This window comes from Aotus nancymaae, unplaced genomic scaffold (assembly GCF_030222135.1).
Source record: "Aotus nancymaae isolate 86718 unplaced genomic scaffold, 86718_ANA_hifiasm-v0.15.2.pri h1tg000008l, whole genome shotgun sequence".
NCBI lineage: Eukaryota > Metazoa > Chordata > Mammalia > Primates > Aotidae > Aotus > Aotus nancymaae.
Genome location: NW_026988419.1, coordinates 6,066,210 through 6,093,398, shown reverse-complemented (window position 1 = coordinate 6,093,398; position 27,189 = coordinate 6,066,210). Strand labels below are relative to the sequence as shown.

Here is a 27,189-nt window from a genome sequence, read left to right as displayed (position 1 = left end):
TGTGTGCTTGCTGATAATATTCTTCTGTAGAGTAATATTAGTGATATCTTTATTTTGAGTGCTTGAAGTGTGCCAGGCACTGCTGTAAACATTTCACATTAATTGATTAAGTTCTTGCTTCAATCTTGTAAAACAGATAATACTATTTTCTTCATTTTTCACATGAGAAAATCAAGACATGAAGTAAAGTCATTTGCTCAAGATCACACAAGTAATGATGAAACTGGCCGTTAAATTCAGGCAGTCTGGATCCAATTCTTCTTTTAAATACCACACAAACTTGTATCAATAGAAATGTATTTATTTTTTAAAATTAGAACAGACTAAAAATTATTTAGCCCTGTAAAATGTACAGCATCTGATGAAGCATTTATAATTTGGAGTTACAGAGTTGAACAGAGTATACCTAAGGCTTGGAGACCTCTTTTATAAATAGTTTTATAAAGTATTAGCTCTTTTATGAATAACTTGAAATCATTTTGAATTATAGTGCCTTAGTTTCCTGTATTAAAAAGTGGAAATTTTAGCACCAATTCCTCTGTAGGAATTGATAAAAGAAAGAATAACAGATCATGTAACATGTGCTAATAAGACTCCTTAATTAATTAGACAGCTTTTTTTTTAATTTGGTTATGAATGAATGTATGCAAATACTTTTGTAAAATTATGTTTAATGCTACCTTTCTGGAGTAAGTATATTTTTCAGTACAGATATTTGTTAATTTATGTAATACTTGAAAACTAGAAACCTATACAAAACTCACACAAGCAGAGAATAACTAAGGCTGCTTATCTGGGTATATATAAACATATATATACCCATATTCTCATATGCATACATATATATGTATGTATATAATGTGTATTACATATACACACAATACATACATATATACAATATGCTTAGTATCAGAATTTGTGTTAATATACAGCTATAAGATTTTTTATAATTTAATATTCTCGCAATAAGTGAAATAACTCAGTGTGATTGCTTTTAAATTGGGATGAGAAGAAACATGCTTTCATGGAATTCAGCATAAATAGTGACAAAACATTAGGTGGGAAACCAGGACTGTGGACATTCTACTTCAAGGTTTTGGGCCTTATTTGAATTGGCTGGAAAAATGAGGTAAATTCAGTGATTTTACGTTGTTCAAGTGTTTTTGTATCTTAGAGCATAATTTTTTTATCAGCTCTTAAGTCTATGTTCTAGAAAATACCATTCTCTTTTTCCTAATAAAATAAGCCAAGCGTATCCTTTGTTATATGAAAATATCAAAAGCAAAGCAGCCCTAAAATTTTCTTAGATACAGATTTAGTAACTTAATTTAATATGTTTAGTCATTCAAAATCCGTGAATATTTTTCTGAAAGGAGATGCAAGAAACTTATTCATGGCCAAGTTTAAGAAGAAACACTGGGGAAAAGTCTTGAGTTGAGGTAGTACGGCAGTGGAGACTTATAATTTCCTGTGCTTGAATTTTCTGACCATTTCCATGGATTAAAATTGTAATGTTATCAAGGTTTACTTGGGAAAGCAAACCATGGACCACTTTGTTGTTTCTTTTTATTGTTGTTTCTATTTTAGGAAGAGTGTTTAAACTTTCAGATTAAATGAAGTTCAAGTTCAACTGGCAAGAAGAAAGTGGTGTAAGGCCAGGTTACCTTCTTACAGGCCGTGATGGAGTTCCCCCGGCTGCTTCCCGAGCTGCCGCATCCACTGCCCTGCTGCGGTTCCAAAACGTCATACATCCGTGATGACTCCAAGTTGCTGTTTGTGCCCCAAAACACAAAAACACATTCCAGTGAGTCATCTCTATATTTGGAAATAAAGAATAAACAAATCACAACGTGGTGTATCAAAAATCGTATTTTCAGATTTCATTAAACACTGCCAATCCCCCTGCCGAAATGGACATTTCTTTGTTGCATACAATTTTGTAATGGGTGAGACCACTACAGATGATCCTACTGTGGCCATAAAACTGTATACCACTGCCTTCCACGGCGCTTTGAAGGACCGAATTGCATCTGTCTGACTACTGGCCTTGTTAGCATCTTTTCTTAAGCAAGCAGTTTTAAAACCCAAATAAATTTTTCTCAATTGCCACATTAATTCATCTCTGAAAACATCAACACATAACAAAATACCATTTTACTTTTTAAATGGAGGTAAAATGTAATTTTAATCTGGACTCAGAATGGTACCATTTAAAAAAAAGTGTAGATTTTAGAAAATGCGGATAATCTCTTTACCATCTCTGTGGCTGGAGACAGCTCCTCAACTTCTCTATCTCCAAAATTATAGACTTACATCCCTCCCCGTATCTCTGTCAATATTGACCGGCTTGGCTATGTACAGAGTTGTATAAATATTTTAAAAATATTTAAAATTGTCTGAGCACAGTGGCTTACTCCTATAATCCCAGCACTTTGGGAAGCTGAGGTGAGCAGATCATTTGGGGTCAGAAGTTCGAGACCAGCCTGGGCAACACGGTGAAACCCTGTTTTTACTAAAAATACAAAAAAATGAGCCAGGCTTGATGGCATGCCCCTGTAATCCCAGCTACTTAGGAGGCTGAGGTATGAGACTGGCTTGAACCTGGTTGGCAGAGGTTTCAGTGAGCTGAGATCATGCTACTGCACTCCAGCCTGGGTGACAGAGTGAGACCCTATCTCAAAAAAAAAAAAAAAAAAAATACTTCTATGTTTTTAAGACATGATAAAAATGAAAATTGTTATCAAACTTTTATTTTACATAACTGGGAAACTCAACATTGAGCCTCGTTTAAATACAGAAAACTCTCTAAATGTTATATGCATTTCTAAATATTTTTCTTCTGAAAATACAATAATTTGGACTTTTAAAACGTACTGATAGTTCAAATTTATATGTTGAATTTTTGTTGTTGACCACATAGAACATGCACAATGCATTAACAAATATTTTTGGAATATGATCTGATAGTTCTGCATAAAATTTTCAATGAGACATGTAGATGTTTTCTCTTAAAACAAGTGCCAAATAAAAGATCAGTTAAATAAACAATTTGTTTCTATCTAACATATAACGCTCATGTTTCAAGCACTAAATTAGCCAATTTTTCAATTAGCCATTAGTCAAACAGGGCATTAGTGTAGTCTGTTGGCATTTCCATTATTATGAAATGACATTTTAAAAAATGACTACTGACTGTGCTGTGTAACAAATCATAGATTCAGGCAAAATCTGCACAGAGTAATTCAAATAAAATCTGTTTTGTTAAAATTTTTTATATATTACTTTTTGAGTAATTGTCACTTGAGGGCTAGAGTGAACCTCATGTAAATGAAAGGATAACGCCCTTTACATTATCTTTGTTTAGCTGAGGAAAGATGGAAGGAAGGAAGGAAGGTGAATGAAAGAGAGAAAAGAAAGAAAGAAAAGAAAAGAAAATGAAAGAGAGAAAGAAAGAAAGAGAGGGAGGGAGGGAGAAAAGGAAAGGAGAGGAAGGAAGAAGTGAGGGAAAAAGAAGGAAGGAAGGAGGGAAGGAGAGAGAAAAATTGAAGAAAGAAGGAAGGAAGGAGGGAGGGAAGGGGGAAGGGAGTGAAGAAGGAAGGAAGAAAGGAAGGAAGGAAGGAAGGAAGGAAGGAAGGAAGGAAGGAAGGAAGGGAAAGAGAGAAAGAAAGCAGGAAAAGGAAATTAGCTCAATTTCCTGGTTGCCAGTCTCTACCTATTCTGCCACCTAGCTTTTCTGAGTCTTAGTCTCATCATTCATAAATGACATGTTTAGACTAAAGTCTGTGATTCCCTCATAGCCCTGGATGTCACTTGCAAAATATAAGAGACACCTGAGTTTTCAGCCCCTATTTTTACAGGTTTTTTACAATGTGGACCTACAACTTTTTAGGCTGCCATTTACTGCAAACCCCAGTGTGGACATCTCCTCGAATGCTTTCTTGGCCACAGGACAGTTTGGCTTTTACCAAAAGGCCAAACAGCGATTATTGTTAGGTTCCAAATAGTTTACATGTGCAAGATAAGGCCATGAACCAAGCTGATTTTGATCTATAAAATCTTGATCTCTAAGTCAAGTTATATGACTCCCTCTAGGAGCCAGCCAAGGCCCTGTGTGCAGTTCAGGGTGACAGGATGTAGGGTTACACAGCTCTGTGTCCTGTTGCTAATGTGTCCCCCAGGCAGCTCTGATGGGCTAGTAGATCTCTTCCATCCAGGTCATCCCTGGACTTATGCCCAGTGCTAAGACATCCTCATGACTTTTTACATGGTTAGAGACTTTAGGAGTAGGAAGTGGGCAGGCTGAAAAGTAAGGCTGGCACAGACCTCAGGCTGCTCCTTCTAGATATGAAACATCTTAGAAAGAGCACTTCAACAGCCTCTGGTCACTCCAGAAGGAAATCCTATCTAACTTGGGCAGAGATGGTTAGGTCCAAAATTGGGGTAATGTAAAAATAGAGAAAATGAAAAGGTCAGCCTTGAAAATTACTTATTTACCCATGAAGCACTTTTATATATGGTTTTAGATAGACAACCTGCTACAATACTTTTTATGCACCCAAAAGTTTAAGAACTTGAGCTCATCTAATAGAAGGAAGTAATGACAAGTCTACCCACCGATATTCTGATATAAAGTCCTTCTGCCTTTAAGATGACTGTAAAATCCTAGTTGAAAATGAAGGTATGAAAGGAAATTTGAAAGTTTTTTTGCTTGCCTGCAAGGCTGATGCCATTTGTTCTAATGATAAGCCTATATAGCATTAATAAAAAAAATTTAACTATATATATGCACATATATATTTGTTCATTGTTGTGAGTGTTAAATGAAGCTGAGTCACATGGTGGGGCAAAAATCAATACATTACTAGATGACAAGTGTAATGCAACTCTACTGCACCCATATTTAAAGCAGACACATCTTCTGAAACATGTATATCACTTTAATAATGCCTAATATCCAAAGAAAATGTAGGAGGTAGGCTTATGTTTTAAAGCATGTGATGTGAGTGTGCATTTCCAATAGGTGACATTACAACATGGCCCAGTCTGTTCCCATGCCTTTGGGATGGAGAAGGAATTTGTAGAGTATTTACAATGATGCTGTCCTTGATCTCTAGAGAAGCAGAACATTTGCTGTTACAGAATGAGGCGGAGATAGCAGTGATATGAAACTCATGCATTTATTAAAATGAGCTGAAATTGACATTAAAAGAATTGTTGTCAAGATACAGTACAGCTTTATAACTCTCCTAATGTGTAAGGCTGCAAGTTCTTCCCTGGGACATTTTCCTTTGATTTTGACAAGTGTTGACAATATTTATTAAACACAACCTTTCAAACTGGTTTCATGCTGAAACTGTTAAGTGCATTTCAATGAGGATGTAGATAAAGATGGGAAAGAAGGTACAAAGTAGAATTTGAAGTGGTGGCTTAAACCAGACTTCTATGAAGATTTTAAACCAGACTTCTATAAAGCAGCTTTCTTTATAGAAAAAATTCATGTATCTCTAAATGAGATGGTAAGTTGCCGCTGTACTGCCACCACTGCAGTGACTCATGCAGTATAAGTAGGTCATATCAATCATGAAAATAGTCTAGGGAATATCCAGTTATTTCTCTAGAGAGAGATGTATCCAGTTACTGGAAACTGAGTTGTCTATATATTGCGATGCGAAGTTTGGTTCATGAACCAGTAGCATTGATGTCACTTGGGAGCTTGTTAGATTCCCAGGAACTCAGAACTATTGAATCAGAATCTGCATATTGACATTAAACTCAGGTAATTTATATGTCCATTAGAGTTTGAGAAACACTTATGTAACATATTAAATTGAATTCATATTCCATTTGCCTGTGGGCCATCATACTGATACTGAGAAAAGTAGATCAGAGTAAAAGAGACACTGGACGAACAGCGATAGAGAGGCCTGGGTGTAATATCCTCATGATATTACTTTCTTTAGGAATATTCTACCTAGTCCTCACCTTCCCTTCTTAATAATTCCTACTGTATCCTTTGGGTCTCAGCTTATAAATTACCTGTGGCACCTCCCTTCTCCCTTCCCCCTGCCAAGGAGGCTAATTCTCCTCTCCCATGTAGCTCCAGTGCCCCATGCCCTCACAAACACACTCGCAATCCTACCTTGCTCCCACCCCCATATTCCCACCCCACCCCAACCCAGGAAGTGAGACAGACACTATTCTTGTGTATTCCAACAGTACTCTAAGCCATATCTTGTTTTAGCACTTGTCCAAAAGGCATATCATTTTATATTTGTCTATTTCCACTTTAGTCTGTAAGACCTAAAAGGGCAGGAGTCACTTAGGACACAGGACAGTGCCAGCCAGTGGGAGATGCCCAACAAGCACTTACTGAGTTTGTTTGTTCTTATCTTTCTGAGCAGCCTAGGTAACCTCAAAAGATTAGGCACAAACAAGCGTTTGAATTTAATGCTAAATTTTCTGCATTGCTGACAGATGGCGGGATAAGCCACATCTGAGAAGATAATTTAAGGAATTTCCCAGGATAGTTCTAATGAAAAGAGAGTCTGCTGTTATGCTTGCTAAAATGTCAAGTAAACACAGTGTAAAGTTAAACCATTTTAACAGATTCTAAAAGATAAGATTTGCTCTTGTCTTCTCCCTCCTTAAAGAATGCTCTTGGTAAAAAGTAGTAATTATAATTCATTTGATTGTCTCAACCCTATTAGGAATATCTACTCTTGAGCTTTAATCCCAACACTAGAAAAAAAATTAAAACTCAGATCTACCAGAAGAGATCTTGAGCAAGGGATTGAGATGTTGTCATTAAAATCAATTTGACAACATATGACAACCAAAAATTGAGAGGATTTTAAACTATGCTTTCACACAGTTCGAAATGGAAGTTTTCTCAAGTGAACATTCTTATTTTACCCTTATCCAAAGGAATTTACCTGTTACATGAAGCTCAGAGGTTTAGGTCAATTTTTCAAAAACTGACTCTTTTAAAACATCACATGAGGTATTAGTGTCTCCTGTCTTCCTCTTCTAACCAATCTTGACAAAGACTCTTTTCTTGACCAAACTTTAGTCAAGCTCCTCCTTTGAGACATCTTCTCAGCTAGGCCTGGATTTTGGCCTGCCGAGCCCAGTTATAGAGAATAATCCTGCTAAGTCAGTTTAGAAAGAATTCTTACATCCAAATATCTGATCAACTTCCTCATCCACCCACTTTTGATACTTAAGTCCCTGGCCTGTCTACTAGGACACCTGTTAGGACAGTTTAGTGAGGATCCCCTACTGTTGACATCCTCTCTTAGTAATTCTCTGTCCACTGACCCCTTCACTCTACATGTTGGGTAAATCCCTACTTGTCCTTGTTGTATTTGGAGTTAACCTCAGTTCTACACTGACAGCTCTCTCTCTTACTGCAATAGCTTGCATAAAATCTGTCTTACCAATTTAAATATGTATCCAGTGAAAAAATTTTCATTTATTGCTGTGTATATTTTTTCTGGTTTCATCTCCTAAGTAAGAAGTTTATGTTTTTTTTTCCCTAGGTTGAACATGCCATGCCATTCATGCAAAGTAAATATGTCATCAATTCACTGGCAGCTGAAAGACTTACAAAATCCTCATTTATTTTGTAGGATTAAAATATTTAGAAGCCATCACTGTATGTTCTGTTTCAATACTGAAAGGGGCTCCATAACTGTAAAATTCCAGACTTCTTAATCTCCTAGACCAGTAAAATAAAAATAACCACAGCAGTAATAATGTTTTAAAGAGTCCAGCCTTTTATTTTCTCAAATAAACCTCAGAAAACCCCTTATATCTCTGCTTTAACCATCATTCTTCAAATAAAGGGCTTTGTAACACTGTAACAAGAAACTGTGATGTATTATCCAAGAATGAAGGACATTTATTTTTAAGAAAAGATAAGTGACAAAATTTTATTACAGTTTTTGTCTTCAGATCGGTGAAAATGTTGCAGACCTGAGTTTGGGTTTCACTTTTTAAGGTACTGGTAAGTAACAATAAAGAAAATATTAATAGGCTGTTCATTATTAATCATAAAATAAGTGGCTCATTCTTAGAAGAAAGAATGGCCTCAAATTTAGCTATCCTCTAATTCAATCTTGATTATTAGAAGAAGATGAAAAACAAAGACACTATCTAGTATTGTTATTTCATTTGGGATATAATTTGTAAACACTAACAGTGGATAAATTCCCTATTTTCAGTTATGAGATCTTTTCTCAACAATAGCCAATATAATGTTTTCTCTGAAACATTATGTTGAATATTGTTCAATTAGTGCCTTTTCATTTAGGCCACTCTAAATATATCAGACATATGAAGTAAAATGTGAAATCTCTTCTTAAACAGATATTACATAAAATAACTGGATTACAGTAGAAAAGACAATCAAATAGCAAACTTCCTAATGTAAGAAAAGGGCTGTGCTTCCAAATCAAACGTTATTGGAGATTGTATAACAATATAAGATAACACATTTTGAACAATCTGTGCTTTGCAAATTGATATCTTATCTCTCATTAAGGAGACAATGGCAGGTAATGTCCCATGGTTTGATCACTACTGTACAGATTTACTAGTTTTATATCTTTAAAAGCTGTTTCATAATCTCAGGCTTTCCCAAGACCCCAGCTATAATCTGTCATTCAGAAAAAGGGTCCAGCAAGTGAGCATGATGGTTTAGCCTTTTTCTCTGTTCATTTTTTAAATGAAGGCTATGGGGGAATTTTTTCAAAATGTGTGTCCTACAAATAATGTGTGTAAAAACATTATTTTAATGTAAGGTAAAAAGTATGTGTTCCTGTTGCCAAGTTAATTTTGCATGAATATGTGCATATTTATGCATGAATACCACTAGATGCTTACTATAGAAATATTTATCACTAGAATTCTTTATTTCTATTTCTTCACTTTTATTTTTTTATTTTGAGATGTTGTCTCACTCTTTTGCCCAGGCTGGAGTGCAGTGGCATGATCTTGGTTCACTGCAACCTCCACCTCCCAGGTTCAAGTGATTCTCCTGCCTCAGCCTCTCGAGTAGCTGGGATCACAGGCACCCGCCACCACGCCTAGCTAATTTTTATATTTTTGGTAGAGACAGGGTTTCACCATGTTGGCCAGGCTGATCTCAAATTCCTGACCTCAGGTGATCTGCCCGCCTCAGCCTTTCAAAGTGCTGGGATTACTGGGCTGAGCCACCATGGCTGGACTAGAATTCTTTATTTCTAAAAAAAATTTAGATATATATTTTTCGGATAGTCAATGCATATTATGTGTATCACTGCATTCTGCTAAATCTAGACTGTAGTTCAGGTACATTCAGAACGTGTATTACCATAATTGCCTCATGCTCCCATGTTCTTCCATCAAACCACTTGGGCAGTTGCCTCATTCTGATATATGATCTTCTTTATACTACTTCTAACAGAATTTACCCTCATTTAATACATAGCAGGTACTGAGCACTCTATGGTGTGCTTTACATACTAATTTTATTATGCCCATTTTATAGAGGAGAAACTGAAGATTGATGAGGTTAACTAACATGCAATCCAAGTGATACATTTTGGATATGTGTCCCTCCAAAATCTCATGTTGAATTATAATCCCCAGTATTAGAAGTGGGGCATGGTGGGAAGCAATTGGATCATGGGGGTGTATTTCTCACGAATGGCTTAGCACTATTCCCTTGCAATAGTGAGTGACTTCTCATGAGACCTGGCTGTTTAAAAGTGGATGGCACCTCCCTCTTGCTCTCTTCTGCTTTCACCACATGATGTGCCCACACCTCCTTTGCCTTCCATCATGATTGTAAGCCTCCAGAGACCTCCCAGAAGCAGATGCCAGTGTTACACTTCTTGTACAGCCTGCAGAACCATGAGCCAACTAAACCTCTCTTCTGATGAATTTCCCAGTCCCAGGAGTTTATAGCAAAAGAACAGCCTAATACGCCAAGATTATGTTGCTACTAAATAACAGACCTAAGATTTCATCTGCTGCTCTCAACACCATACCATTTTCCACTGTGACCTCTAATATTCCTTCTAATTCTTTGCTTCTGTGACCACGTCATCTAAATGAGTCTAAATAAAGCCAGTTCCTAGTGCGCTGGCATTCAAGAATCTAAGGGCAAGCTTCCTTTCTACCAGTTACTAGATGGATGGAGCTGGATGTTACTCAACCCTCTCTAAACCTGGGTTTTCTCATCTGTAAAATGCAGATGATAATAGAAGCTTTGTCATGAGATCATTGCGGTGGTTTCACGGTGTTATTTCCTGTGAAGGAGTCATGTAGCACCTACCACATGAAGCCCTGTAAATTTAGTTACTCTTAAGAGTCTCCTTGATAGGTTTTTAGCACATTTGGATATTAAATATTAATATATGAACATTTTTGAATAAATTTCATAAACATTTATTATAGTGTCACTTTTCTTAGAACTAGGATTCCAAAATAAGTACAATGAGAAATTTCTATACTTCTGATGACTCTTAACTATTATCATTAGATTGGAAAATGAAGAATAATATGGCTTTTTTAAATCCAAGAGAATACAGAATTTAATAAATTATTCTAAGACTATATGAAGATGCAGCCTGTTCATACACACAGTTTTATATCAATTATCATGGGAAAATATTGAGGTCATTAAAGCAAAGCTCTGAAGCTTACAGAAGACTAATGTGACATTAGTGAAAAAACTGAATTGAAAGTGTTTCTAGAGGAAAGTAGTTGTATTGCTAAAATGTTAGTTTTATTGGCAACAGTTCAATGATTACATTAAAAATATATAATAACTATTTTTATTTTATGTATTTTTTTCTGGTTCTGTTTGCTTCCTTAATTTGGTTGGCAAATCCTTCCTTCTAGGGATTCTGGGAGTTAGGGTTCTGTGGAGCCCCTGTGTCACTTATCACAAACGCCACAAAATGAGGAAATGTTACTGAAGGTTAGACATGGAATGGGACTCTGGCTTGAGACATTCATGTTGATCATTTACATTTAAAGGCAGTCATATGAAAATGGCATAAGGAAGTGAAGGGGAGTAAAAGAGGAGAGGTAAGAAATGCGGTTGCATGTGAAGAGCATAAGAATACACAATTCTGATGTGCCCGGGGATGGCTGTGCAGAGTGTAAATTTTAAGAAAGCTTTGTTGATAAATAAGTGAAAGAATGAATTTTGTTTCTCTCTGAAATCAAGAAAATATATGGTATTCTGTTAAACAAAATAATGTGGTACTGGAACACTATGCAGCCATGAAAAAGAATGAGATCGTGGTTTTTTTTTTGTTTGTTTGTTTGTTTGTCTGTTTTTGTGAGAACCTGGTTGGAGCTGGAGGCTGTTATCCTTAGCAAACTAATGCAGGCACAGAAAACCAAATACGACACTTTATCACTTTTAAGCGGGAGGTAAATAACGAGAGCATATGAACACCTAGAGGAGAACAGCACACACTGGGGACTTATGGAAGGTGGAGGGTGGGAAGAGTGAGAGGATTAGGAAAAATAACTAGTGGGTACTATGCTTAATACCTGAGTGATAAAATAATCTGGACAACAAACCCCCGTGAAATGAGTTTACCTATATCACAAACCTTCACATGTACCCCTGAAACAAAAATAAAAGTTAAAAAAAAGAGTGTTGCTTTGCATGTTGCTTCTGGGAGTACACATTCATATGACATTTTTGAAAAACCACCTGTCCACGCTTTCCACAACTCTTATCCATGCATGCCGGTGAGTCAGCAATGCTTTCCATTAGGATTCTATTTTAGATGATAGACACCAAGCTAAAGACTTAACACATTGAGATATTCAATTCATTATTCTTAACAGAAAAAAAAGCTAAAAGTTAGAAATACATTCACCAGTAAGAACATTGATAAGATTAGTATGCAGACATGAAAATGATGCCTCTTTGCCCTCAAAAATATCATGGGAAAATGTTCCATATTAAATGAACACAAGTGAGTACAAAGTATTATAATGCATAATCATTGGCATGGGTATATTATTTTAAAATATAAGACTGGGCTAGGTGCAGTGGCTCATGCCTGTAATCTTAGTGTTTTGGGAGGCCAAGTCAGGAGGACAGCTTGAGGCCAGGAGTTCAAGACCAGCTTAGGCAACATATGAGACCCATCTCTATGAAAAAATAAATATTAGCTGGGCATGATGGCATGGTCACAGCTACTCATGAGGCTGAGGTGTGAGAATGACATGAGCCCAGGAATTTGAGGCTGCAGTGAGCCATGATCATACTACTGCACTCCAACCTGGGGGACAGGGCTGGACCCTGTCTCTAAAATAATACTAATACTACTACTACTAATAGTAACATAAATATAAGTCCATTCAGTTCATTTCTTTCTTTAAAATTTTAATTTTTATTTATTTATTTATTTTTATTGTACTTTGGGCTCTGGGGTACACGTGCACATCCTGTATTCTGCAGGATTATTGCATAGGTACATATATGCCATGGTGGTTTGCTGTCTCAACCGCTCCCCCCAACCGCCATGTTGCCTACTTCAGGCATTTCTCCTGGTGTTATCCCTTCCTATCCTCCCCAACCCCCCCGCTGTCCCTCCTCTCCCCTCCCTTTCCCTCCCCCTCCCCACTCAGCCCAGTAAATGTTGTTTTCTTCCCTGTGCCCAAGTGCTCTCATTTATTTTTGAGATAGAGTCTCACTCTGTCACCCAGGCTGGAGTTCAGTGGTATGATCTCTGTTCAGTGCAACCTCCTGGCTAATTTAATTTAATTTTTTTTTTTGTAGAAATGGGTTTCACCATGTTGGACAGACTGGTCTCAAACTCCTGACCTCAGGTGATCTGCCCTCCTGAGCCTCCCAAAATGCTGAGATTACAGGTGTGAGCCACCATGCCCAGCCCATTCAGGTCATTTCCTCTGTTAAGAACTTGGAGAAGCTTTTCATTTTACTTCAAGCAAAATCGTTAGTCCTTGCCACAGATAACCAGGTCCTGCATCCAAGGACCCTCTGTTACCTCTGTGACCTTGTCTTTTTGCTTTCTTATTCTGTCAAATCACTCTGGCCACACTGGCCTCTTTGCTGTTTCCAAAGCAGGCCGGGCACAGCTGCTGTCTTAGATCCTTCCCTAACTGTTGCCTCTGCTGGAAATTCTCTCTGCCTTGAGATCTGCACATCTCACTTTATTATTTCTTTTAGGTCTTTCTCAAATGTCACCTTCTCAGTGAGAGTTCCTCTGACTTCCCTAACTAGAATTGCCACACAGGCCTCTTTATCTCTGTTTGCTCAATATCTCCTACCCTGATCTATTTTTCTCAGTATCAGTATGATGTTCCAACATTCTATAGCATGTATTTGTATTTGTTTCCTGCGTTTATTACTTATTTCATGTGTCACTTTTTGTCTGCTCCTACCCTATGCCCTACAGACTATAAATTTCATGAATATCCTTATCTTTGTTGGTTTTCCACGAGGCAGTCCCAGTCCAAGAATAACACCTGGCATATCATAGATGCTCAGGAAGTGTTTGTTAAATCAATGAGTTCATTAAAACATATATAAATACATAGTTTGGTATTCATAGAAACATGAAAATGTTAATAGCAGTTATCTTTGGATAATGTAGCTATTTGTGATAATTTTTCTTGTCCCTTTCTACATTGTCTATATATTTAATATATAGTATTTTGTGACCAGAAAAAGTCTTTATTTTAAAATGGGTGATATAAAGATATTTCAAAATCTAGTGCTTATGAACAAATTAGGAAATGTGAAATTCTATTACACTTGAAGTTCTAAAAAAAGTTCTGATTATTAAGTACTGTTTTCCTTTCGAATCAAATAACACTTCCGGTTTTAACACATAGGTTACCACTTTGGTGATGAGCTGTTATGAGTCCCACCAAAGGTAATAGATAATTAAGCTGCCACAGTAAAGGGGGCTGATGTGACTGGAAAAAGTGACAAAGCCAATAAAGCCACCAGATGCTACCTTAAAGCCAAACATAACTTCTCATGGCAAAAGCTTTAGTGCTGCCTGGGAAGAATCCTTTGTCACAGATAATTGTCTGTGGGTCTCTATCTTGCCTCCCTCATATCTCCGGGGGATGAGGCAGTCAAATGATTTCTAGTTGTAGATGCAGATAGGCGGTGAAACGAAATCAAACTTGGACAGGCCTATGGAGCACACTTCACTGATTCTGGATAATGAGACTTAAACCAAGAGCCAAAGTTCTTGGAGGCGGCTGGATAGAGTTTCTGGCACAGTTTAAAATAACAACATCATCGCACCATATAAAAGAATGGTCTTAAAAGCTCTTCTAATTTGATGTGCAAGAATGGCCAATACTACTAGCTTCATTTTTCTTTAACTACCTTAGTGAACTCAAGGACTTATTGAGCCCTTTGTTGGATTTATTGTCCCTTTCTATATGTCCTATACATTTAATATATACTATTAGAGTATTTCAGAATATCCAAAACCTGCAGAAAAAATTTTAAAGTAGAATTGAACACTCAGCATGTTGAAATGGGATTAAAGAATATTCTTTAAGAAAGGGTTAGAGGATAATCTTGCCCAGGTGATTTTGGCTCTCATTTTGGCAGAAATATTAGGATTCAATAAATGGCTCTTCAAAATGCACCTGGAGTTTCTATTATTAAAATTATAGATTATTTCCACTTTAGGTAACTTAATTCTCATCATGAATGTATTTTCCTTTTAGGACTTTAAAAAGTACAGCTTGTTAAATGTTAAAAAATTATAAATAAAAAGAGAGTAAACTTAAAATAGAGGTAGTTTTATATAAAAAACATTTAGCAATGAGAATATAAACAGAACTGAGAAAGCGGGAGCCATGTTGGCCTGCACAGTATTAAATATTTTAAATTAGCTGCCAACACTTGAAGACTGAAATAATGTACTAAAAAAGACTGAGTTTCTGTCTTCTCTGGAAAAACTGGTAAATGAGGCTACACTGGGCAGTAATTGGTGAACTTGGGATCCCTCTAAAGCGTGGCTTGTGAGCCTGCTGCACTCCTTTTCATTACAATAGTTGGCCTGGAGAATATTTAATTACATGATCCCTGGATAACAAACATCCCAGACATATTTTTTATCTTAGATTTTCTTCCCTTAGATTTTTTGGCTTTTGTATTTGCCTTTCACATTAGCGAAGTTGTTTAGTTTTCTTTTTTTTCAAAACTACGTTTAGAGCAGTTTTAGGTTCACAGCAAACTTAAGAGGACAGTCCATGTATCCCTGCTCCTCCACACACAGCCTTCCCCATTGTCGATACCCTTGACCAGAGTGGTACATTTGTTACAATGGATGAACCTCCATCGACACGTCATAATCACCCAAAGCCCACAGTTCACGTTAGTGCTCACTCTTGGTCTTGTGTATTCTACAGGTTTGGAAAAGTGACACATATATCCACCATTATAGTATCAAACAGAATGAGAATATTTTCACTATCCTAAAAATCCTTCAGCAAGTTACTTATTACTATTTTTTAACTTTTATTTTGGGTTTGGGAGTACACCTGAAGGTTTGTTACAGAGGTAGACTCATGTCATGGGAGTTTGTGCACAGATTATTTCATCATGCAGGTATTAAGCCCAATACCCAATACTTATTTTTTCTGTTTCTCTTCCTCCTCCTCCCTCAAATTAATACCAGTGGCTGTTGTTTCCTTTTTTATGTTCATGTGTTCTCATAGCTGAGCTCTCATTTACAAGTGAGAACATGCAGTATTTGTTTTTCTGTTCCTGGGTTAGTTTGCTAAGGATAATAGCCGCCAGCTCCACCTGTGTTTCCACAAAAGACATGATCTTGTTCTTTGGTATGGCTGCATAATATTCCATGGTGTATATGTATCACATTTTTCTTTAACCAATCTGTCACTGATGAGCATTTAGGTTGATTCCATGTCTTTGCTATTGTGAATAGTGCCAGCAAGCTACTTATAGATCTGATGAAGAATTGGATTTTTTCTTCCTCTTGAAGACAGTATCTATAAAAATAAAATTCAGCAAATATATCTTTACCCCTCAATATTAATATGTACCAATCTCCATCTTAAGACACATTTGAATTTTAGATTAAAGGAAGAAGGATTTTCCGGTTTAGCTGGAGTTGAATTAACATTGCCATATTTTATTTCTAAATTTGTTATTTAGTTCTTGAGGTGAAATAAAATTTGATTCACTATTGAGCTCCACAATATACTTAGTGCAATGCCTGACAATTAGTCAGTGATCCATAAATGTGGTAGGGTCAATAATGGCACCACTTAAGAAATCTTGTCATTTATCTCTAAGTGAGTTAATAAAGATGATCTTTTAATTATAACTCCATGTTTTTGTCTGTGAGAGTCTGTAGTACTGAGATACCAATGTTAGTGAATCTATCAGATAGACTGAAATCATATATATGTCATAAGTGGAAATCACATATTTTCTGTGTTTTAAAAAATCAATACAAGATGCATATAGCTCAAAATTCCGATATTTAAAACCAGTAGAATTAATGAAGCAATGTATAACAGCATCTACACATTGAGTACGAGATAGGCAGTAACTATAAATATGCCAAAGATTGAAAATTTCTTATGCCATAAGGTATGGCAAAAATACTACTGTGTGGGAACTTGGGTCCTGCCTGTCACTTTTATGCGTTTGACCTTGAGAAAGTTCCTTAATCTCCCTGAGCTTCAGGTTCCTCATCTGTTAAACGGAACTCATACAATTCACTTGACAAGATTGGTTGTTACCGAAGGGAGATAACTTCAGTCAATGGTAATAAACATACTTTACAGAGCACCTATTTTGCCCCAGTCATTGTGGCAGGATATTTATATTTGCAACCTGAAATCCTCACAGCATCACAGGAGGGGAGGTGCTATTTGCCCATTATATTTATAAGGAGACCGAGAATTAGGCTTGGCATTTGCTCAGTTGCACAGTTAATCAAGAGGCTTAATTTGGAATCTGAACCTAGTCAAAACTGACCCCCAGCCTGTGCTCTTTCCTGGATGCGCTGCTGTCCTCACAGAATACAACATGCTTTTGTCCCGTACTGACTGTCTTTAGAATGGTTTTTCTTTGGGGTGCTCTGGTTTTATTGAGATACTGGGGACCAGAGAAGAGCGATGCAGACATGGGCTGAGGGTTAGCACAGGAAGCTGTCTTGCTGACTGCACCAGATTGTATGGCTACTCCTGTTGAGAGAAGGGGGGTACTTGAATCATTGAGGGGTAACCCCAAACACACTGCCAGTCCTAGGTTTCCATGCAAGAAGAAAACCATCCTCCTTTTGACATTTGAGGAATGAGGAGTGCTCTGCCTACTAAAAAATTTCTGCCACCTGTCTAGTCTTGTGCGAAATCCCTAATTCTTTACAGCCATTTAACCTAGAAGAAGGTAGCAGGATTATGAATTGGGCACAGAATGGGTAAATTTTGACAGTAAAGGAGAGGTGAGTTCCCAAGCCTGTAATCCCAGCACTTTGGAAAGCCGAGGTGAGTGAATCATGAGGTCAGGAGTTCAAGACCAGCATGACCAACACGGTGAAACCCTGTCTCTACTAAAAACACAAAAATTAGCTGGGCGTGGTGGTGTGCACCTGCAATCCCAGCTACTCAGGAGGCTGTAGCAGGAGAATCACTTGAACCTGGGAGGCAGAGGTTGCAATGAGCTGAGATCATGCTACTGCACCCTAGCCTGGCGACAGAGCAAGACTCTGTCAAAAAAATCATAACAATAATAATAATAAAAGAGGTAAAGTATGCAGTGCAGTTTGCTGTCTGGCTGAAGTACCCTAAACAAGGAAGCCTGCAAGGTCAGGATCAAAACCTGAGATCTGGGATCCCAGAGGGCTCATGGGATGCTGGAATGGAAGAGGAGGCCCTGATCAAGAAAGACTTGGCTTTATAATCCCCTGGACCCCACACCCCACAACCCACCTGGATTCCTGGGAGTGTCTCCTGGTGGGCAAGGCAGCAGAGAGGCAGGTAGGTGAGTTTGGTTCAACTACCCACATGGCTGACGGAGAGGACCACACCCACAATAAGGGAGTTACAAACACCAGCAGATTTGGCGAGAAGGCAAGAGAGGAGAGGGTAGGGGGAGAAAAAGAAACAGAAGTTTTAGTATTATTTAAGAAAAAAGATGCAGATCACCGCAGGCTGTTTCAAAAGGAACACAAGTAGCTAGATAGTGAGGATGTAATAATTTTGTTAAAACTCAGAAAAGAGTTCAAAAGTTTGCAGGTATATTTAAGATAACATCTGTCTTGAGTAATATGCTGGATTTGTGTCTGTGATTGAGCTTCATATATTCGATGCATTAAAAAGATAATTTATATCTTGTGGATAAAACTTTCAGGGCCTTCTAATTTGTTTTATGAATATCTGGGTAGAAAACACACTTTGAGTTTCTCAGGCTTAACATTCTAATAGAGAGAATTGTAGGGTTCCACAGTTTATGGATATTTATTTCAGCTTTTTTGAATGTCTTGCTTATTTTAACTAAGTCTCTACACAATGCTTACCTGTAAGGCATGCTCTAGTTCTTTTTTGCAATGCAAATCATGCAGATCAACAGGATATTACTTCAAATCTCAACAGCTAAAAAGTTATTATGAAAGTAATTATGAAAAAAGATCAATACTATCAATGTTATAGAAGCAAGAAGTGAATAAGATGTATTCAACGAAATTATCTTTGCATCTCATTGCCTGATAGTCACTGGCAAATCGTTAGAATTCAATACAATTTTACTGTGTGAATGAGGATGCCAGAGAAGAACTAAGGTAGTAAAATATCAGAGACATCAAGGTGGGATACCTGCCTTGTGTGGAGGGGTTGGGGAAGAGAGCATCAGGGATGAAGGAGCAACCATTCGTAGTCACAGAAGAGGATCTCCAATCTAAGCCATTTATAATTCTCTCTGGAAAGGTCTTGCCTGCTTTTTTTTAGATTTACTCCTAGAAATTTCATATTTATTGATAGCATTATAAATAATTTCCTTTTTACAATTTTCCCTTTTTGTGACTCATATGAAAAAAATATAATTTAGGTAAGTGTTCTGATTTACATTCAGCAAACAGCCTAAATTTGTTTATTCAGTCTCATAATAGATAATTTGCCTGTGGATTATTTTTTGTTTTCTATGTACACCAATCAAACAAACTGGAAATGCTCAGAGTTTTAGTTTTTTCTTTTCTAAATGTTTTACTTTTTGTTTCTCATTATTGCTTTATGTGTGGGCTACGACCTTCAGGAAATGTTGAATAGAGTAATGCAAAAATCCTTAAAGTTACACCACCATGTATTATGCTTGCCGTAGCTTTGTATAGATACTGTTTATTAAGCTAAGGACGTTTCTTGTCTATTTGTGGTTTTCTAATGCTTTCATTTTATTTGTTAATTTGATTGATTAAAATAGTTGATTTTCTAATGTTAAACCAGGCTTGAATTCCTGAGATAAACTCAATTTGATAACAATATTTTCTTTTTCATATGTTGTGGAACTCAATTTTCTAATATTTTGGTTGGGCATCTTTTCCTCTGATCATGAATGAGATTTGCTATATTTCCTTTCTTTTCCTGTCAAGTTAATTCAGGATATTTCACTTTTTCTACTTGCTGGGAGAATTTGTGTACTATTGGAATTATCTATTTATCAAATGTTTGGTAGAATTCTCCAACCAAGCTATGTGGGAGTAGACATTTTCTGTTGGAAGGTTTTTGATCACAGAATCAAATTAATGTTTATAGACTATTCATGGTTTCCATTTCTTCTTGAATTACTTTAGTAAGTTATTTTTGCACTCAAAATTGCCTGTGTTATCTAAATCTTATTTTTATGTATCAATATAACATTTTATTAATATATTATTAATAACACTTTTGTCTGCAGTATGTATAATGATGTTTACTTTTTTTCTCATTTTTACTATTGTTTGGTGGGTTTCTACCCCTCTTTAAAAATTAACAGTACCAGGCATTTGTCAATTTGATTTGCATTTTCAAAGAACTAACTTTTGATTGGTTTATTCTCCATAGTCTATTTTTTAGTATGTTTTTCTTTTTTTGGAGACAGGGTCTCATTCTGTCGCCCAGGTTGGAGTGCAGTGGTGCCCTTATGACTCCACAGCTTCAATCTCCTTGGCTCAAGAGATTGTCATACCTCAGCCTCCCAGTAGCTGGCACTACAGGTAAGCACCATCATGCATAGCTAGTTTATAAAAAATTTTTATAGAGATGAAATCCCACGCTATTGAAAGGCTGGTTATTTTTTCTTGTATTGATTTCAGGTCTTATTGTCATTTCCTTTCTTTACTTTCTTTGTAGTTATTTTGTTGTTGTTTTTAAAATCTCAGAGGATAGATGCTTAATGCATTTACTACTATATTTAGCTTTTTTTTTAAAGTGTACTTTTAAAGCTATATGCTTTTCTCTTGAAATGGTTTTATCTGCATTCTATAGGTTTTGAAATGTGAAATTTTTATTATCCTTAAGTTCAAATTACTTTCTACTTTTTAATTACAGTTTTGTAACTTTGTATGCTTATGAAAGGGTATTTTAAATTTTTTATTCATTTAGAAATTTCCAATTTGTCTTTATTTCTAGTTGAATTGTATTGTACTCGGATAACATGTTTCACATGACATTAATCTTTGGTATTTGTTGAGAATTGCTTTACTATCCACTATGCATGGCCAATTTCTGTAAATGTTATATACATTCTTCAGGTTTTGATTGTAGTACTCTGTATAGGTACACCAAGTTAAGCTGGTTGTGATGTACAAACCTTCAAAGTTCCTTAATACATTTTTGGATAATTTCTTCTTATAATTCTGTTTCATTTTGCTGTTTTAATTTTGAGGCAATTTTATTAAGTGAATAGAAACTTAAAATAACATATCTTGTTGGCAATGTAGATCTTTACCATTCTATTTTATTTCTGGCAATGTTTTTCTGTTTTAAAGTTCCTTTGGCCCAAGAATAGTAAAGCTACATATTTTCTTTGGTTAGCCATTGGATAATATATCTTTTCCCATACTTTTTAGTATTTCATGTTTTAAATATGTCTTACTTTGTTTATTTTTTAAAAAATAAAACAGGCATTTATTTTATTTGCAACATTTAGTTCATTTACTGTTAATGTAAATGCTGATGTATCTGGGTCCATTTAATGTCTGCTTACATACGATCCTATCTCTTCTTTACATTCTTTCCCTGGCTGAACTAGTCGAGTTTTATTATTTTTTGGCCTACTGTAGAAATTGTACCTTCTTTTTTTTTCTTTTAGTAGTTATCCTAAATATATAATATGTATATTTACCTTATCATGTTCTAAAACTAATTAACATTTTAATCCTCCTCCTGGTAAATACAAAGATCTTAGAACACTTCAACTAACCCCTCTGATATAGTTTGGCTGTGTCCCAAACCAAATCTCATCTTGAATTATGAGCTCCCATAATTCCCATGTGTCTGGGAGGGACCCGGTGGAAGATAAATGAATCATGGGGGTAGTTTCTTCCAAAACTGTTCTCGTGGTAGTAAGTCTCAGGAGCTCTGATAGTTTTAGAAGGGTTTTCCCCTTTTGTTTGGCTCTCATTCTTTCTTGTCTGCCATCATGTAAGATGTGCCTTTTGCCTTCCACCATGATTGTGAGGCCTCCCCAGCCATGTGAAACTGTGAGTCCATTAAACCTCTTTTTCTTTATAAATTACCCAGTCTCAGGTATGTCTTTATCGACAATGTGAAAATGGACTAACGTACCCTCCTAACTTACATTATCACCTACATTTTTATTATTTTTGATCTCATAGGTTATTATTAATTTTGTTTTATACAATCAACATTTTCTTAGATTTACTGAATATTTAAAACTTTCTTCATCCTTTATTTCTTTTTGTATTTTAGACATCATATCTGAGTAAATCCTGCCTAATATTTTCAGTGAGAAGTAACACTCTCAGCTTTTGTCTGTATAAAAATATCTCTAGTTATTCTTGCAAGATCTCTTCACTGATATGGAATTCTAAACTGATTACTTTCCTTCAGCCTGTTGAAAATATCACTTTATTATCTTTGGAATTCCATTGTTGTTTTTTTGAAGTCAGGTATCAGTCTAATTATTTTCTTTAAAAGTATTGTATCTTTTATTCTGGCTGCTATTTAAGATTTTCTGTTCATCTTTGGTGGTCTGATGATATTTAGTCAGTAATTTCTTATTATCTTATCTACTTTTCATAACTTTTAATAAGTTAAAAAAATTTTTGTTGCAATTTTAGTCATTTTCAGCAAGAGGACTGATGAATAATTTTGCCACATTACTGGAACAGAAATTCACAGGCATTTAACATTTATCTGACAGTGTTGGGAAAAACACAGAGAAGGATAGCACCAGGGGGCTTAAAGAAAAATGTGGATAGCATAAGGGAGACCTAATAATATTTGTGAACAGAGAAGACTAAATTAGAAAGAACTGGCCTATTGTCTGAAAAGCTTCCCAGAAAGAATCAGAAGTAGTTGGATAGAGAGAGATAGCAGATAAGATGTCAGTCTTTGATGACTCCTCACTCTTGCTCAGTTAAAAAAGGTTACTAAAAAACCATCAGGTTTTAGAATGAGATGCAAAAATAAAAAATAGAATCAACCTTCTACTTCCTCTTTTCTCACATAAATTCACTCAACCAAAAATAAATAATTAATTAAGAAAATGACAGAAAAATGCAAATCTTCATGTAAGTCCTCCACTGTAATATTTAAAGATATTGAACTTACAAGGGGAAAATATACCTGCATTTTCCATTTCATGAAAAAAAATCAACATTTAAAACATTCTTAACTTGTAAAGAATATTAGGGAGATTTTATAGGATTCCCCTTAGTTTTTGTATTTGAAGAAACAAATTTAGTTAAAAATAGTAGTTTTAATTTGGGCAGCACTTTAGAAATTAGAATAATTAATATTACTTTTTAAATTCTATTTTTTTGCATAATTGGTAAATAGACTATTCTTAAGCCCATTACCCATTCACAAGGTTATTATTTAACTCACCCAAGAAAATCATTTTAAAAAATGGTACAGCAACATTCTTCCTTTTTGTGTAAGTTATATTTCTAACTACAATGCATTTCCCAGGTACCATTAGGCATTATCAAGGTGTTTAATCATACTTTTTCATTGGAGTTAATCTCAATTATTGTGGTTTCGCTGAAAGTTTTCTTATTTAGTTCCTAGCTCTATCTTTGCCCAGTTCATTGTCTTTCAGAAAATGAAAAGAAGACCTGAGATAGGACCCAGTACCTCTGTTTAATGGTTAACAATGATTACCCTTTTTATTCATTCGGCAGTAACCATTTGTGAGACAAAAGTTAATGGAGTAAGAATTGTTTGCTTTCTAAAGGTAGATCATTAATAAAGCAACCAAAACAGATAAAATTAAACAGCCATAACCTATATGCAACTATTATTAATGACAACCTTAAGCATTATGCCCCATATAAATCATAAAAAGAGAAAAAGTTTACTCGCTAAAAGACCATAAACTAAACATGACATAAGTATGTGTTTCAGGTTTATGACTCCATAGATTTCCAAATAGCCAAGGTTCAAGAAACTTTGACTTGTTCTTGGAAACCATATTTCATCTTTTATGGGGGAAGCAGAGCATAAAATTTTCCTGAGGCTGAGCAGATGAGGTGTTTCATCATTATAAGGACAATATAGCCATTGGCACAGCAGGTTTATGCTGTTGGCTCACTAGAAGCCACTGAGAAAAGTGAACTAAGAGCAAAACGTGAGCAAGTCCAACTACGGTGATTACGTAAAGAAACTTACAGATGTCTTAGAACTTTCAAACAACGATTCTCTTATTCCTATAATGTCCAAGACTGCTATACACATATCTCTGAGAAAAATCCTGTAAATGTAATATTTATTGCAAATTATAGTTTCAAACAGGCACGAGAGCTTCTATGTGGTGCAAGCAAAGAGGGCAAAGCAAAACCTCAGAATTTAGGAGCTGTCATTCATTGTAGCTCAGAGAGAAAGCTCAGCAGGTCATCCAGTTTATTAGCCAGCTTCTAGGCAGACTGGAACTGAATGTGTCCTATATAGAAGAGCATTGTGATTAGAAATGTCTTCCCTTGTGAAAGATTTAAGCTAAGACTTTCTAAGGTAAAGTGTTCTATAAATACACAAGCATTTCATTTCTCCTGAAACACTCAATCAAAATAGGATGTCTTTCTAATGATTTGTTAACAGTTCCATAAGCAACTTAGAAGTGCAACAATCAGAAAGAACATAATCTTTTCTAAGCAATTATAAAGCCAAGTAGAAATCTGTGTGCATGTTCATTCTTTTATTCTTTCAACAAATAGCTACTGATATGGTTAGGCTGTGTCCCTACCCAAATCTCATCTTGAATTGTAGCTCCCATAATTCCCATGTGTTGTAGAAAGGTAATTGAATTACCCGTGAGAGGTCATTGAATCATCGGGGTGAGTCTTTCCTGTACTATTCTCATGATAGTGACTAAGTCTCATGAGATCTGATGGCTTAATAAAAGGAAGTTCCCTTGAACGTACACTCTTTGCCTGTCATCATGTAAGATGTGGCTTTGCTCCTCTTTGCCTTCTGCCACGATTGTGAGGCCTCCCCCAGCCATGTAGAGCTGAGAGTCAATTAAACCTCTTCCCTTTATAAATTACTCAGTCTTAGGTATATCTTTATTAGCAGCTTGAGAACAGACTAATACAGCTACTGAGCAGCAAAAATTGTGAAAGGTGCTCAAGATACTGCAGTAAATAAAGCAGACAAACATCCCTTCCTTCACGGAGTTTATGTTGTAGTGGAGAAGAGATTCAGAAAAGCAATGAAATAAATAAAAGTAAAATATGTAAGATATTAAGGAAAATAGCATTTGACTATCACTCTTATAAAGTAAATATTTTCACATAAGTTTCCTAGTTTTCTCTGTACACAAACAATAAGAATCAGGTCAGGAAACATTAATCCAAACATTCAGGGCTGTCAACTAATTTTGCCAAAGTCGCACAGTAGGTCATAGAACATGATCTTAAAACCCAGGTCTTTCAATTTCATGCCTTGAGGTTTTTCCATTACAAAATACTGCCTACACAGCACCAAAAGTAAATTACATATTTCCAGAGAGCTGTATATTGAATACCATGGAAATAAAAATTCAAATGATCTGAAAGATTGAATGTATATCTAAATAGTCCAAGGTTTTCTACTCAGAATCTCAAAAAAAAGAGGCAGGACCCAATTCACAAGAATGGAATGGATCAGCTGGATAATTAACAATAGAACACCTATTATTCCTCCTTTTTAGTTGTTTTTTTTAATAGATTTTTTTTTTCAGAGGGATTCTGAGTCTATCTGCCTCATTGCAGGCACTTCTACTACCTTGGTTTGTTAGTAAGGGGGTAAAGGGGGTGCCATTTTTGTGGGGAAGGCTATGGAAGAAAGCTAAGGGGTAGTACATTAGTCTGTTTTACAATTGCAGGGAATGCCTTCATTGGAGAGTTTTAGAAGTAAACACCGAGGCCAAAATACTTTCAGACTGTTTAGGTGGCCACAGAAGTGCAGTAGTTTTTTTTTGTTGTTGTTGTTTAAGTTGGACAATTATGATTTTTTTTTCTTTTTTTTTGAGACGGAGTTTTGCTCTTGTTACCCAGGCTGGAGTGCAATGGTGCGATCTCGGCTCACCGCAACCTCCGCCTCCTGGGTTCAGGAAATTCTCCTGCCTCAGCCTCCTGAGTAGCTGGGATTACAGGCACGCGCCACCGTGCCCAGCTAATTTTTTGTAATTTTAGTAGAGACGGGGTTTCACCATGTTGACCGGGATGGTCTCGATCTCGTGACCTCGTGATCCACCCGCCTCGGCCTCCCAAAGTGCTGGGATTACAGGCGTGAGCCACCACGCCCTGCCTAATTACAATTTTTAAAAGAAAAAAATATCACCAAGAAAACAAAGCACCAAATTTTAGATAGTTTTACTTTTTATTAAGCCGTGGTTATTAGCCTGCTGCTGAATGCATGAGGCCAATGTGGAAATGCCAGGGGCACTACAGCATGTCCAGCTCAATGAAGCTCACTATGACTGACACACTTGGAAAAGGTCAAGAAGTATGCAGCAGAATGGACAACACACAGATTCATTTCTGCCATGACTGTGCACTCAAGCAAGGCAGCAGGGAGAATTGAGCCATTATCCACTGCAATTAATCGGCACTCTGTTCAGTTGGCCATCCATTCAAACAACTCCAATTTATTCCCCAAATTTTCCACTATCTTTATTCTTTACCCACTTTGCTCTTTTTTAGACCAGAGAGACTGTGTGAAAATAAAATACACATATATAAGATAATTATGATTGTAATTTACTTATTTCTTTTTTTAGCATAGTCTATGTGATTTCACACCTTACGGTAGTGCCAAGAGAGCAATTACACCCAGCTCCAGTCTGGATGTGGTTAAAGTAGCCAGGAGTGGGAAGAACCAGAGACAAGTTTAAGTTGTGTCCTTGAGAGTATGAAAGGTCAAAGTCTGAGACACTGAATTCTCTGGCTAATTCTATGAAGTGAACATGGGGACCACTAGGAAAATAGGAAAAATATCAAAAGATTCACAATTCAAGAATCGAATTGGGAGTTCACCCAAGAATAGAATTGAGTTCACCCAAGTGATCTCATCCCTCTACGATTTTCAGTCTAGATTTATATTCTCACTGCAGATCTTGCCCCTGAGCTTCAGATTTGAATACCCAATGGCCTGTTGGATGTTCACATCTCTATGTTTTGCATCTATCTCAAATACAACTTATTTCAGTACACTCTGTGTTTCCCTAGGACTTTGCTGCTCAGTTTTTGAGCAGCCCAAATTATCTAAACTAAAAGAAATTACCATTAGCCCAAATTATCTAAACTAAAAGAAAAATTGAATTTGCCCTTAAATCTCTTTTTCCTCACCCCAATCAATTACCAAATACTTCCAATTTTTCTCTCTAAATATGTCTTACATTCCATCCCCTTCTTTCTGTTCTTACTATCACTGAATAAATTCAGTCCCTCCTTATGTGGCAGAGATGAAGAAACCAAGACTGAGGGATGAAGTGATTTACCAGTGGGTAATGGTGGA

At 36.2% G+C, this 27,189-nt stretch overlaps 1 protein-coding gene across 4 annotated transcripts in view; it reads right to left on the bottom strand.

Annotated features, from left to right (window-relative positions):
- Positions 1 to 27,189, bottom strand: part of SPHKAP (SPHK1 interactor, AKAP domain containing) — a 169,016-nt gene that overhangs the window by 118,821 nt on the left and 23,006 nt on the right. For 2 of the 4 annotated variants that reach the window (XM_012446151.3, XM_012446153.3), the window contains exons 2-3: positions 17,971 to 18,049; positions 1,665 to 1,770 (exon numbers count right to left, since the gene is read on the bottom strand). In XM_012446151.3, coding sequence (XP_012301574.2) covers positions 1,665 to 1,770; positions 17,971 to 18,049 — 185 coding nt within the window. The remainder of the gene's footprint in view (positions 1 to 1,664; positions 1,771 to 17,970; positions 18,050 to 27,189) is intronic. The other 2 variants (XM_012446152.3, XM_012446154.3) reach the window with 1 other exon arrangement.